Here is a 14,062-nt window from a genome sequence, read left to right on the forward strand (position 1 = left end):
ATCTCCAGTGGGCAAGTATACCACCCAGCAAAGCTGTCTTGACACTGTAAAGGTCAGGCAACACTAAGTATGGAATGAGCCTAGGTGTCTGGAGTTGGAACCTTGCCTAAGGGTATTCGCAAACCCTACTTGAAGTGGTCTCCCTGTCCGGGAGATAGGATGTGCCAAGTTCTGATAGTTATTGGCACTTTAAGCCATCGTGCAAGGTCCTAGATACTGTTCCAGCTTCCATATGTTGCTGCAGGGCACTAGAGGGGTGGGAAGGCTCAGTCCTCACATAGGACACACAGTCTGGCTTTGGAGTCCTTGCATACTCTCCGACTCTTTCTTTCTGGTCAAGCTCCTGGTCCAGATGGAACTCCTCTGCCCTTCCCCTCCCCCAGTACAACTGGTCTACCCACCTTTATCCTAGGCTGGCTGCTGTGTCTGTAATGCCTATCTTAACATTTTTAGCTTGCAAATCCTTTTCACCTTGTCTAAAACATTGTCCATCCTACCAGGTACCTTCCTGTGAATCGGGGTTGAACCTGAAGCACAGGCATTTTGTTTACTAACCTGCAGAAAGGGGGCTGTTTGGTAAACACTTTCTCAAAGTCTTGCCAGAGTTCCAGTTGAGAGGCAGGAGTTGTCTATTTGGTCCCTAAGCCCACCAGACCCTGAAGTCAGTGCTAGGGTCACTCTTGGAGCCTTATAGATCTGCCAGTGCATGCTGCTGACCCTTACCCTTGGCAGGAAAAGCATGATAGATGTCCTGCCAGTTTTAGATCCCTGCTCAGTGACTCAAGCATTTGATGGTGTGGGTGTTACTTGAACTCTCTAAATCTGTCTCAGCAGCCTTCTCTTGGACTACGGCGATCTTGCCCTTAAGATCTCCAGCACCTCTTGAGTTTTGGTTGCTTTAGGGAAATGAAGCACCCCTTCCCTCCCAGTGGATAGCCAGGTGTTTGACACAACATGCATGGGTGGTATTTTCAGAAAGGATGGGGTTAGCCTCCCTGAGGTGTCTGCAGCATGTTATTTCTTCTGGCCACCACAGCAGAGCACCCCTCCTCACCAGAGCAAATCTTGCCCTCCCTCCCTTGCCTGGGGAATGTAGGAGCACAAGACTTGAGGTCCTTTCATTGTGGTTGGTGTTTGTTTCCAACTTTTCCAAAAAGCATTCAGGAGTTCTTGAAGAAGGAGCCTAATATTTTGTTGGATGAGGGAATCCTGGGTGAGTATGTGTGCCATGGAGTAGACAGGTTCCAGGTTCTCTGGAGCTGTATCTGGGCTTCCTAGGGTATGGGCCTTTCCTCCATGTGAGGTGATATAGCTCAGCCAAATCTGGAAGACCCACTTGGGCAGCCCAAGGAAGACTCATGGGCAGAGAAACACAGGCCTTCCTGGAATCCACGCATCCTTGGCTCTGAAGCCTTGAGTCTCCTCTCCCTAAGAGTCTACCTCCACATTGTGGTCCTGGAGGGAATTCTGCTTCACTTCAAGCAGGGGCTGGACATTTGGGGCTTGGTTGGAGAGGGGAGGGCTGTCCACAAAGCTAGTGAGTCAAAGGCTAAGAGTCTGGTGCCTCAGTGATATATGAGAGCAATATCCAGCATTGCAACCTAGGTACCTAGCTAGGCTTCTAGCCCAGGAATTGCTAGGACAGGCCATTTCTAAGGTAGGTCATAACCCCTCTCACTACCTGCCACTGAGTGGACCACTCCTTGTGTACCTCCCAGAGCAATCCAAGCTCCTTAGTGCTCCTGAGTCCCCAGACCAGGCTCTACTACCTCTCAGGGCTGCACTGCCCTGTACATGTGCACACATTTCATATGCTTCCAGGCCTTTGTCAAGTCTTCAGCTCCTGAAGCACAGGCTCAGTTCACAGCCCCTGGGTTTTAAAAGTTTCCTGGCATCCCACCTTAGCTGTCCACTTTCTGCTCTGGCCTCTTTGTACAGGCTGAGCTTGGCTGCCACCACCCTAGTTGAGCCTGGTTTTCTACAGTCTCAACAGTTTCCATAAATGCAAGTTTCAGGTTAGCCCCAGACTCGTTCTTTAGAAGGGAAACAGACCCAGAGAGCCTAAGTAGGTCTCACCAGCTCACAGCAGACCTGTCTTAACCCTATTTCTTGTGCCTGGCCTCTAAGGAACACTTGCTAAAGCTGACCTGCCCCCTTTCCCTTCAGGTGCTACTGGGGGCCTAGTCCTCAGCCTCCTGCCTTCTCATCCTGTGACAACTGAGGGTCCTAGCAGGCCATGCAGCTATGCCAAGGTATGGAATTCTGCCCTCAAGGGGGAAGCTGGGTCGTGGACAAACTGGTTTGTTCATCCCAGTTTATTCTTGTCCTTGGAAGCTCTAGGAGCTTCCCAAAGGCCACCTTGTTCTGGGGCTTCTAATGCCTGAGAAGAGGAAATGGGAACCCATCTTCCCCTGTGAAGGTTCCACCCAAAGTGTTGTGTGGCTATGGAGTAGCTCCTGACAGGCTGGTTCTGTCTTCTACATCCTGGAACTTGGGCAAGCAGCTGGTATAGGTGTTTCCTCTGTAGCCATATGACTGTAGGACCCTGAGTAACAGCAGTAAAAGCCATTAGCCAACAGCCGGCCCCTGCAAGCTTTGAACTCTCCAGAGGTGATTTGTGGGAGGGGCTAGGAGATGGAAGACGGGGACCCTGTGACCTCCCCATATCCCTAAAGAGGTTATAGCTCTGTGGCCAGCATTGTGCTAGCTCCTGTTATTCTAGTACAGAGATGAAGAAACTGAGGCTGGGGTCCATTGCTAAGGTCACACAGAGTCAGAGCTAGATTCAAAATCTAGCATCTCAAAACTGCCATAGTGGTGCACACTTTTAATCCCAGTACTCAGGAGGCAGAGACAGGTGGATCTCTGTAAGTTCAAGGCCAGCCTGGTATACAGAGTTCTTTGACCCCAGGTCATGCTTGCCTGTCTTTTCCTGACTGCTGGAAATGCTATCTGTGAAGTGCTGGCCAGGAAAAGCAATAGGGCATGTACCTAGTTGTCCCACCCCACAAGAATCAATGTTTTGAGCCAAAAAAAAAAAAAAAAAAAACAGGAGGTATCACATGGAGGGGAGGCACTTTCTAGTCACTCTACACTGCTGGGAGTTCTAAGAACCAGACCTAGTTCCTACACTCAGCACTAGGGGGCAGCAGCGAACCAGCAGGCGCATGACCAGTATCTGGCAGTGAGAGGAGTATAGTGAGTACCACTTTAGGAGAAATGGAACAGTCGTTGGTATCTGCAAACAAACCTTGCGGTACCTAAAGCTCCACAGTAGGAAGGATTCCTCTGTGTTCCTAGGTGACTCCCAGGGTCCAGGGTGGGAATTCAGCAAGTACCCAATAGCTAGGACAGGCTTTGACTTGGACCTGTGAAGTGACACAGCAAGACTTTCAGGGGTGCCCCTGTTTCTCTTCTACTTTTAATGCTGAACTGGAGCTCAGGTCACTCGTCCACCACCCAACAAGGTCTAACTGTGCTCCTACAACGGACACAGGAAATCCAGAGACACAGTTTTCTCCGGGCTGAGCTCTTCCTGTCTTTGGTGTGTCAGGGGGCAGCCTGATCGACACTGCTCCTCTGCTGACCAGAGGGTTTAGCCTAGTTGCTTAGGGACCAGGCTAGACCCTGTGTCCACCACAGCCAGCGCAGCTGGAGTCCTATGGAGTTGGGTTTGGTTCTCACCTCTCAGATGTTAGATGTTGATGCCCTGTGATGGCCTTTCCCTCTTCAGAGTCCACATTCCCCACTCCTGCTCTCCTGCTGGCTCCTCAGCTGAGGTCCCTGCCTAGCCCTGTGGACATATTGATCCTACACCTTGACATTTTTTTTTTAACCTGTCCCTACCGCAGCGTTGCTATATTTCTTGAGGACTGGCCCCGAGCTGTGCCCTGCCTCCGGCCATTGAAGTTGCCCTCTGGCCTCTGTCAGTTTTCCCTGATGGGCTGCCTCAGCTCAGCTCAGTTTGCCTCTTCCCTTAGTGCTATGCTCCTGCTTCCACCCGTGACAAAGGTCAGTCAGTGTCCGAGTCTGTGTCCTTCTGACCTGCGTGGCTAGGCAAGTCCTAGTTCTGGCTAGCCTGGCTTCCCAGCACCCACACAACCTGAGACCTAGGGTGTTTGGTGAGTGAAACAAGAGACGCAAAGAGTCGGTGATGATGAGGCAAAGCCTCGTGAGGCCAACCTCAGTAGAGCTTGGCAGGCCTCTGAGAGAGATCTCAGCAAGGACCAATACCAGCAGTCATCAAGACAGCATGAGGGCCTCCACTCCATTGTGGCCCTGCACCTCGGGCCTCCTTGGACTCTAGCCTATATGAACCAAGTGGGACTGAGATGGGGACCGCCTGGGCTCTCCATGCAGAAGCCCTTCAGGCACAGCTGAAGCAAGTCCCTCCTGAGTCCTAGAGGGCCAGCAGGGTGGGAGGAGGGCTAGGAGCCACAGTGGGTTTGGGCACAGCCTCTCACTGCAATATTGATGGCCCGTCAGTGCAGCCCTGATTCCTGTGCTTTCAGTTAAAAGGTTTCTGTTGTTGTAGCTTATGCAGTTGCTCTGTTGCTATGGAAACATGACATCAAAATGACGTTTCCCGTTTAAAAGCTTTTAACTAAATTCCTGCCTGTCAGATGTAGGCCCCATTTTGAGCGTGGAGCTGCCTCGAGCGAGCGAGCGAGTGAACGAGTGTGCTGCCTCTCGCCCATGGTGCGCTGGCCAGGCCTGAGGCCCTGCCTGAGTGCCATCCTTAACCCTGCAGGTGCCTCCAGCATGGCAGCAGCCGAAGTGCCCGGCTACCTTGTATCTCCTCAGACAGAGAAGCATCGGCGGGCCCGCAACTGGACAGACGCAGAGATGCGTGGCCTCATGCTGGTCTGGGAGGAGTTCTTCGATGAGCTCAAGCAGACCAAGCGCAACGCCAAGGTGTATGAGAAGATGGCCAGCAAGCTCTTCGAGATGACTGGGGAGCGACGACTAGGCGAGGAGATCAAGATCAAAATCACCAACATGACCTTCCAGTACAGGTGGGCGTGCAGGATGGTTATGGAGGGTCCAGGCAGGTTGCTCTACCCTGGACCACTTCATGATCTGAGGAGGGAGGGTGAGTGTGGCTTGGAATGGATGGTCCACCTGTAGGTTAGAGCCCCACTGGACAAGATACCTTCGAAAACCATTTATGCCATTTATGCAGCCTCCCATTGGGAAGATGGGGAAACTGTGAGACCCATAAGCAGAAAACTGGTCCTGAACTCTCAAGTGGCAGGGCTGGGAACGTCCTCAACCCAACTTCCTGGGTCTAGGACCAGAGCTGCACCATTATGAGGAGAGTTCTAAGGTTGGCATTGGACCTGTCCCCTGCCTGACATGATGCCTCAGAGATGGGTATCACATAGGCAGCACCAGGCCTGAAGGCCTGAACTGGGACTTCAGGGTACCAGTTGGTCTTGGAATCCAAGTTGGGTAGGGTATGGGGTTCCTTGTCTCGTGAAAGGAAACTGAAGCTTTAATGAAAAGAAGGCTTGACTCCCAGGACTGGCTGATCTCGATACTCTGAGACTTTGAGTGCTAAGTGAGCCCCTGCCATGCGCCTGGGACCACCCTTAGGGTTGGTGAGAGGGGGGTTTTTAGGGGCTGCCCAGCCAGCACAAAACTCTGGCCTGGGGACTCCCCATAGGGGTCACTGACTTTGCTGCATCTCAGTTTGACTGTCCTAGTATGCACCCAAAGGAGAGGCTGGAGGGAACTGGTACTAAGGCCTGGATCATTGGGGCATCCGGGAGGGAACAGCTGGTGGGCCTGACTTCTGCAAAGTCTAATGCAGGGCAGGGATCATGGTGGGGTGGAGACTGTGGAGGCGATGAGAAATTAGTGGGTGGGATGAAGGTCATGGTGTAAAATGGAGATCATGTGCATGAGGCTCTTATGAGGGGAAGTGTCCCAGTAGGAGTTGGAGACTGTCAAGGGAGGACAGTTGTTGAGAGTACTTCCCCAGATGACAGACTAGACAGGCTGGGCCTGGGGCTGCCTAAGAGCCTGTTGAGATGGGAGGTGCTATTCCAAGGGGCTCACAAACATACTAGTAGTTGATCTGGTGAGTTGGGCAGATGGAGAGGCTGGTGGAGACCTTGCCATGCGGGCGTATCTGTAAGGTGCTCAGGCAGACTCCATAGAAGAGAGGCACCCTCATGGGTGAAGAGATGCCCCAAGAAAGAGAAGGGGAACCCTGCCTGGACCATGAGCCCTGTGCCCCTGGGAGACATGGAGGCCCAGCAAGACCTTGGACAGACCATGAAGTCCTGAGGCTCCTTTTCTGACTGCTGATCTGGCATCTAAGGGCCATGGAAGAAGTGAAAGTGTCTCAAGCCTACCTGTCTATGGCTCATTACTGACCTCCAGTGCTGACCTCCCAGAGCCTGTGAGCTAAAGCCTGCAGCTGCAGCAGCTGCTTAGGCCTGCTGGCATCAGAGTCACTTAGTGTAACTGATGTTAAAATTAAGCCTATCTTAGAAGAGCGAGCTGAGAGGCAAGTCTAGCGCCTGCAGGAGCAGGCATGAACACATGAAGATAGCAGCCATGACCTAGCTTACTGTCTGTCTTCAGGGACCAGTGGGACCAGGGTCAGCCCTAGCAGAGAATCCCATATGGGCTCAAGGTGGCCCTATGGGCTAAAATACTCCTGACCACTCTGCCTGTAGCCTCTTTCTGTGCAGACCGGAACCATCCAGCCAGTCGGTGTCCTTGTCTCCCAAGTCCTCCCTTCCCAGGGAATGGCCGAGGACAGGGATGTGACAGTCCTCTCGATGAGACAGGACCCATCCATGGGAGAAGATAGGCCTAGAGGGCATTGGCCACATTGATCAGACCTTCGGTTTTGACACTAGTAGAGATGGCACTGGTCACCCAGCCCCACAGTCTCTGGGCAGGCTCTAGGTTTGAGTGCTAGGCCAGGCTTAGCTCAAGGATGGAATGGCAGCAGCATTACAGTGATGTGGCCTCACATACCTTCCTGGTAGGCTCAGCTGCGGACGGTGTTAGAGCCTGGCTCTTACCAGGCTTTATTTTATAAAACTTTCTCTTTAGCCTTGTGCAGGGCTTACTTTTTCATCCCCATTTTACTAACGTAAAGCATGAAGGCTCAGAGAGGTTAACGAACCTGTCCAAGATCACACTGTGTGTGCAAGATGCAGGCTCAGAGCTGTGAGCATTGTTTTTCTGTGGCTTACTGTTACCTCTCCTGGCAGCATCTTTGTAGACTACAACTGCTGTGTGGTGATTTCTTCTAAGTCGGTATCTCATACACAGTCTCATCACTGCAGGTTAACTTATACAAAAGGCACTCAGTTCATGGAAGTGAGTTTAGAACCCATAGAGGAACAGAGGCGGCAGGAACCAGCCCCAAACTCCCAACACCTGTGGGTGCCCTTGCTCATGCTCGGGTTTCCTTTCTGACACCCAGAAGCTGTGCAGGTCCCAATGCCTCTCTGCTTTCTGTCCAGTGTCCTGGGGGCCCTAGCGCCTGGCTGATTTTGCCAAGGAAGCCAGTGCTGACTGAGAGTGGCTCCTGCCTATGTCAGCATGACTCCCTCTAGGGACCTAGACCCCTTCCTACTCTGCCCAGGGTCCAGGCAGGACAGGCTGCACCTGCTGTTTCTCACCTTGGCTCTTGTGTCTCTCGTTTCAGGAAATTAAAATGCATGACAGATAGCGAGTCCGTCCCGCCGGACTGGCCCTATTACCTAGCCATTGATAGGATTCTGGCCAAGGTCCCTGAGTCCTGTGAGGGCAAACTGCCGGATGGTCAGCAGCCGGGGCCCTCCACGTCCCAGACCGAGGCGTCCCTGTCGCCGTCTGCTAAGTCCACCCCTCTGTACTTACCGTATACCCAGCGCTCCTATGAAGGCCGCTTCGAGGACGATGGCTCCGACAGCTCCTCCAGCTTACTGTCCCTTAAGTTCAGGTAGTGTGCGCTCACTCTTCCTCTCCCGACCCCACACCGCCATCCCAGAAGGGGGCCAAGGCTCCAGCGCGCAGAGCTAGGGGCCAGCAGTGGCACAGCGGCCTGCTGTGGTGGCCTCTACCCTGACTGGCCTTAGCTGAGTGCCTTGTCCAGGGCCAGGCAGCCGCAGGGCAGCAAGAGCTCTAGTGCCAGCGGATAGGTGGGGCTTGTCCAAGGCTGCATCCCCTCTTACCTGCATGGAAAGTTCTTTGACCTCTCTGACCTCTGTCTCCTACCATAAAATGGGGATAAATCAATAGTCCTTAAGGAGAGAAGACACAGGGCCAGGCGCCAAGCATGCCCTCCCTGCCTGCCAAGCCCCAACATGTGTCCCACCTCAGTAACAGGCCCTCTCAGCATGGAGATGTAGGTCTGCGCCTCCTGAGCAATGGGTGGGCCAGTGTTTTCTGTCTTGTCTGTCATCACGCTGGAGTCCTGTATTGGCCACAAGCCTGTGCCTGCAAGATACTCATAGAGCCCCTGAGAGTTGGGGGACAGGTAGGAGATACCCCAAGGCTTTGGGCCATAGAGTCCACAGCAGAAACTTCTGAGGAGGGGATATTTAGGATGGGTTTCCAAGGTAAAAGAAGAGTCAGGCAGTTGAAGAAACTAGGAAATATAGCTTTAAGTTGTGGGCCTTCAAACCTGTCTCACAGCAGGTAGGATAGGGAAGGTGTCTCCATGGTGGTCTCTGAACCTAATGTCCCTAGGGTGGGGACCATCTGCTTAATTCACCCAGAAAGCCCTTTCCCAGAGGGAATTTCTCACTGAAGAGCCCAGACAAAATGTGTCTTTACTAGAGCCAGACCAAGCTAGGAGAAAAGCATGAGATTTATGGCCAATTGTTCCCATAGTTTACCAAGCCCAGTTCCCAGGCACAGCTGCCTGGGGCTCTGTCCCTCACACTGACTGATCACCCACTCTGCTCAGAACACAGGGCACAAGCCAGGCACTGGCAGCTACCAGAACAGGCCTGGGGGTCTGGTGGGCTTGGACAGTTCCCTGCTGTTCAGCAAAGGCTTTTAGACTAACAGAGAGCACCCATGGGGCATTCTCCTGGGGAGGAACCCAGATGGTCTCTCTCTCTCTCTCTCTCTCTCTCTCTCTCTCTCTCTCTCTCTCTCTCTCTCTCTCTCTCTCTACACACACACACACACACACACACACCCTGCCCCACAAAGGCATACTTGGAGATTGGGCTCAGGGTAGTTCTTCATTCTAAACCCATTGGGGGGGTGGAGACAGGGTTTCTCTGTGGCTTTGGAGGCTGTCCTGGAACTAGCTCTTGGTCTTGAACTCACAGAGATCCCCTGCCTCTGCCTCCCAAGTGCTGGGATTAAAGGTGTGCACCACCAATGCCTAGCTAACCTGAACCCATTTTTTGTCTGTCACAGGCCAGTGGGGGCTACAGACATCAAGACCCTCAAGAGTACCAAGTGCCACACACTGTCCAGCACCTTCTTTCCCAGCCTTGCTGCTCTCTGGAGTGGTCTCTTCACCCTTGAGCACTGTTCTCCAGCTTAGTGGGTTTGGGGTACTGTCAGGGTTGTGTACCCACACAGTCCCTACTCTGGGATGTGAATGGCTTGGGGCTGCCTACCTGCTGCTCCCACAAGCTAACATTGGCTGGCACCTTCTGCTCTCTCTCTCTCTCTCTCTCTCTCTCTCTCTCTCTCTCTCTCTCTCTCTCTCTCTCTCTCTCTCTCTCTCTCTCTCTCTCTCTCTCTCTCTCTCTCTCTCTCTGCTGTGTGAGCTCTGAGCCCTCCTCACCTCGGTGAGCTGAGACTTTCATGGGGCCTCGGTGACCTGGTTTGTCCAGTGGGGTGTTTGGGAAAGTCTGATGGCCCCCATGTCCCAGGCCCTGTGACTAACTCATCTCTCTCCCACAGGTCCGAGGAACGTCCTGTGAAGAAACGCAAGATGCGGAGCTGTCACCTGCAGAAAAAGAAGCTGCGGCTGCTGGAGGCCATGCTGGAGGAACAGCGCCGGCTGAGCCGTGCCATGGAGGAGACATGTCGAGAGGTGCGCCGTGTGCTGGACCAGCAGAACATCTTGCAGGTTCAGAGCCTGCAGCTTCAGGAGCGCATGATGAGCTTGCTGGAAAAGATCATCGCCAAGTCCAATGTCTAGGCCATGGAGAGGATGCCAGGTGCCTCATAGTCTGTCTAGAGGCCCACCCAGGCTCAGGTCCCCGCCTACCCAGGCAGGGTTCCAGAAAGGAGACAGGCTTCAATCTGGCCTCTGAGCTTCTCCAAGGGCTTTCCAGGTCCCCAGTGGCCCTGGGAGACCTCAGGACCCCATCTCCAGCATTAATGCCAGAGACTCCTGGGCGACCTCTAGTGAGAAGATTGCAGAATCCACTCTCCAGTATAGTTACTTCCATGATACTTGAAACAGCTTTTGATATTAAACGTACTTTCCACTGTTGGCTGGAAGCCGACTTTGCTCTCTGGTGTGAACGGGAAAGGGAAGTGCTGGCCGGGACGAAAGCAAATGCCATGAGTCAGAGGCAGGTTGTAGGGGTCTTTGCTCCCCAGGGTCTGTTGCCTGTGCCCTAAAGCCCCAGTTATCACAGTACTAACCCAGCCCAGTCACCCACTGGTCATCTGTTTGGAGTTCCACGCTAGGTTCCATGCCGACTCAACCTGCTCATGCTCTCCAAAGGCCTGGTGATGCAGGCCCTGGTAGCGGTGACATGCTGAGTGAGGCACAGGTCCTGCCTTTATGCAGCTTTAGTTCAGGCAGCAGAGAAATAGTAGCCAATGATGGTGAGCGCTGAAGGGGAAGGTTGGGCTTATGACAGATTCAGGTACAGCTAGGGAGAGTACCCACACACAGGGAACAGCTCTTGCAAACACCCAGGGGGACCTGTTGCCAGCAGCCAGGTCACCCAAAGCCATGCACTCCTGGAAGACGTTTGTGTTTTCTCTAAGCTTGTTGGGAGTATTTCGGCCTGGCACCTGAGAAGGCATACAATGGTCATCTTGCCACTGTCATTTTACAATATGAAAGACTCTTCCCAGGACCCCCTCAGCTGAATATCCATAGTATCTTGGCCAGGCCTGGGCTTTTTCATGGAGACCACAGGGGAAACTGGCAGCAAGCCTGTCTGATTCACCCTTTGGAACCAGGCGATTGCAGCCCCAGAGGACCAGATTCAGTGGAGATGGGTCAGTTGCTCAGGTGTTTCAGTTTTCCCTGAGACTTAGAGTATACCTCTGAGGTCAGTGGGGGATAACAAGGCTTCACCAGGCCACTGCCAATCATCCTGATGGGACAGTGCCAGCTCTGATAACTCTTCAATAATAGTCAGCCAGGCATGAGAGAGACAGAGAGACAGAGAGAGACAGAGACAGAGAGAGACAGAGACAGAGAGAGGCTGCGTGTCTGTGTCACCAGATGGTGGGGTGGCCTACTCCAGGCTGCCTGTGGAAGGGCTGCGTGTTCTGTATAGCTGAGGCAGAGTAGCAGGCACCATCTACCTTTATCTGAGCTCTAAGTCCCTCTGCCCCACATAGGGCTCCCGAGTCCATGTCCTATGGACTTTGCATATTTCTGCCAACCACAGGCAGTGGGAAACATTCACATAGTGGTACAGATGGAGCACTTGTCCACATCTGTTGTGTAAATTAAACAAAGTACCAACTGTCTATGCAATGTCCCTGTATCCCTAGCATGGAAGAGATCAGATAGTTGGTTCGTGGGCACCAGTGCAATTAACTACAGTGCTCTCCCGGAAAACAGCTGGATGGTTCCAGAGAGACAGAGAACTCAGGGGCATACGGTGCTTGAGAGCCAAGTCAGGGAGCCTGGCCTCCTCCTGCCTCCCAGAGTTCATCTGCAGCCTTAGATGATGAGGACCCCACCATGGACACTCAGTGATCTGCTGACATGCACTGCCCATCCTCATTTGTGGGTCACTGAGTCTGGACTGCCATGAAGCTCCTGGGCCTCAAAAAAAGAGGGGGTTCCATCCTTCCAGAAGAGACAGCCTGAGAGGCTGCTGGAGGGGAGCACGACCACCTGTGTCTGGGAGCTCCACAGGAGGGGACAGAATGAGGGTCAGTGTCTTCATGTTTAGACACCCCCACCGCCCCCCACCCCACCCCCGTGTTCCAGAATGGAGCAGTGGTACACTGCTGTTCCAGGACTTGTGTCAGTTTACATCTTTGCACTCTGCATTTGGAGGCAGCCCCTGTCTGAGCAGTCTGGGGCTTGTTCATCTGCCCCCCCCTCAAGACTGGATGGGACTCATCTGTTGAACACCTGGGGATGACCAAACCTTCCACAGTGTGTCCTTGAGGACTTTATGGTTTCTCCTTTAGCTATTGGGTCATTTGAGAGTAAAATAACTCTGTCAGTAAATGCTAAAATATCTGATCTGATTCAGCAAAACATGAACACAGCAGCCAGGCCGGTGCTTTCGCCATCACTACCTGGTTCTCTGCCATCTAGAACAAGACACTGGCCAGCAAACAAAACTAAGGGGCAGGGTGAAGCCGTGACAGTTACCTTTATCTCCAGATAGTACTTTTGATGATCCAGAAAACCAAGTACACAGAAACCTCAAGAACTGCAACCTAAAAGTATTAAAATTAACGAGAAATGAGTCCTCTCAATTGGAACCAGAGTAGTAGACTGCCCAGGAGTGGATTTAAGCAGAAAGACCAAGGCCCTTGTGAAGATACACAGTGTCATTGGAAGATGCACAACAGTACCCAGTGTGTGGAGCCGAGTGCACCACAGAAGCTCCAGCCTTCTCCTTGTATCGTGCGACCCCACTATGTGTTTAACAGACTGCGGACTTGTGAAGTGACAAAATTATGTTTAGATGCATATGAAACAAAGAATGGGGCCAAAGGTGGAAGGTGTGCTCAGTTGCCTGCAAAGTTGGGACGTACACACTGGGAGCCTTCAGGTTACCTTGTGTGGTGATGCTAATGAGAAATGTCACCTACATTTGAATACTCAGTAACCAGGTGGTGGCACTGTTTGGGGTGGCTTCAGCATATGACCTTGCTAGAGGAGGTATGTCACTGAAGGCGGGCTTTGAGAATGTAAAGACTTGTGTGATTCCTAATGAGCTCTCTCTGCTTCCTGCTTGTGGTTCAAGATAGATAGGAGCGCTCGGCTGTCCCTGCCACCATGCCTGTCCGCTGCCTTCTTCCCTGCTGTGGTGGTGATGGACTGGTATCCTTTTGGAACCTAAGCCCAAATAAACTCTTCTTTCTATAGGTTGCTCTGGTCATGGTGGTTTATAACAGCAACAGGGAAGTAATTTGGTGCACCTCATCACATGTGGGCCTGGCCCGGAGTCTGATGGACTCAGAGACTAAGAGCCTCAAGGACAGAACTCACACACTGGCTAAGGGGACTGTGATGGCCTCTTCAAGGATGCATCTGAAGAGATGTTCCTTTCTGTGCAGCAGCTCCACAGCTCACACTCGGCAGGGCAGCTTAGCATGGCACTGGAGCATGATAGAGCTCAGATCGTCATCTCAGGGACCCCAAAAATGACCAACAATGGATGCCAGAGAACTTTAAAGAGTTCCACCCAGCAGGACCAGTACCTATGGAAACCCTTATTAAAAATTAAACTTTAGACTTAAGAAAACGTAGCTTATTTCAGAACAGTAAACCCATTACATATTGCTATCAGGACCAATTGTATGAAAATGTATTTTCCAAAGCAAGGTTTCAGCAAGAAAAGTGGCATTGTATAATCTGTGGAACCAACGAGGGTTCCTTGGGCGCCTGGGTACTCTGCTGCTGGCAGAGTTTTTGGTTATTAAATGCAGGATTCTATTTGAAAACTCCAACTTCACAGGAGGTTACCTGGAGAGAAGAGACATTTAATAAAGAACAAATTAATGTGGCTGTTCTAACTCTGTCCTACCTCAAACTTGAGGAGCAAGGAGATGGGGGTTTTGTTTCTTCTGGGCCTGGGGATTGAACCCAGGGCCTCCTGCATGCTAGGCAAATGTTCCTCTAGTAAGCCACCTTCCCCAAAGCCTCACCCTCTCCTTGTGTCTCATCTTCTGCCTCAGTGGCTCTTTATCCTTCTGTGCTTGTGTC

At 52.3% G+C, this 14,062-nt stretch overlaps 1 protein-coding gene across 3 annotated transcripts; it reads left to right on the forward strand.

Annotated features, from left to right (window-relative positions):
- Positions 1–52: 52 nt before the first annotated feature.
- Positions 53–13,221, forward strand: Msantd1 (Myb/SANT DNA binding domain containing 1). 3 transcript variants are annotated; one of them, XM_021226468.2, is made up of 4 exons: positions 53–2,252; positions 4,751–5,015; positions 7,673–7,948; positions 9,877–13,221. In XM_021226468.2, exons 1-4 carry the CDS (start codon positions 2,237–2,239, stop codon positions 10,115–10,117), a joined length of 798 nt encoding a protein of 265 aa, XP_021082127.1. In that variant the 5' UTR covers positions 53–2,236; the 3' UTR covers positions 10,118–13,221. The 3 variants fall into 3 exon arrangements, with proteins under 3 accessions (XP_021082127.1, XP_021082129.1, XP_005068918.1); XM_005068861.4 differs by lacking the exon at positions 53–2,252 and having other exon boundaries at positions 2,260–5,015; XM_021226470.2 differs by lacking the exons at positions 53–2,252; positions 7,673–7,948 and having other exon boundaries at positions 2,259–5,015.
- The last annotated feature ends 841 nt before the right edge of the window (positions 13,222–14,062 follow it).

The sequence above is a fragment of the Mesocricetus auratus genome, unplaced genomic scaffold, assembly GCF_017639785.1.
Source record: "Mesocricetus auratus isolate SY011 unplaced genomic scaffold, BCM_Maur_2.0 Super-Scaffold_100006, whole genome shotgun sequence".
Taxonomy (NCBI): Eukaryota; Metazoa; Chordata; class Mammalia; order Rodentia; family Cricetidae; genus Mesocricetus; species Mesocricetus auratus.

Coding starts and splice junctions, on each gene's coding strand:
- Msantd1 (XM_005068861.4), top strand. CDS start 4,696: ATGGTGCGCTGGCCAGGCCTGAGGCCCTGCCTGAGTGCCATCCTTAAC. Junction 5,016..7,672: donor AACATGACCTTCCAGTACAG/GTGGGCGTGCAG, acceptor CTCTCGTTTCAG/GAAATTAAAATGCATGACAG. Junction 7,949..9,876: donor TTACTGTCCCTTAAGTTCAG/GTAGTGTGCGCT, acceptor TCTCTCCCACAG/GTCCGAGGAACGTCCTGTGA.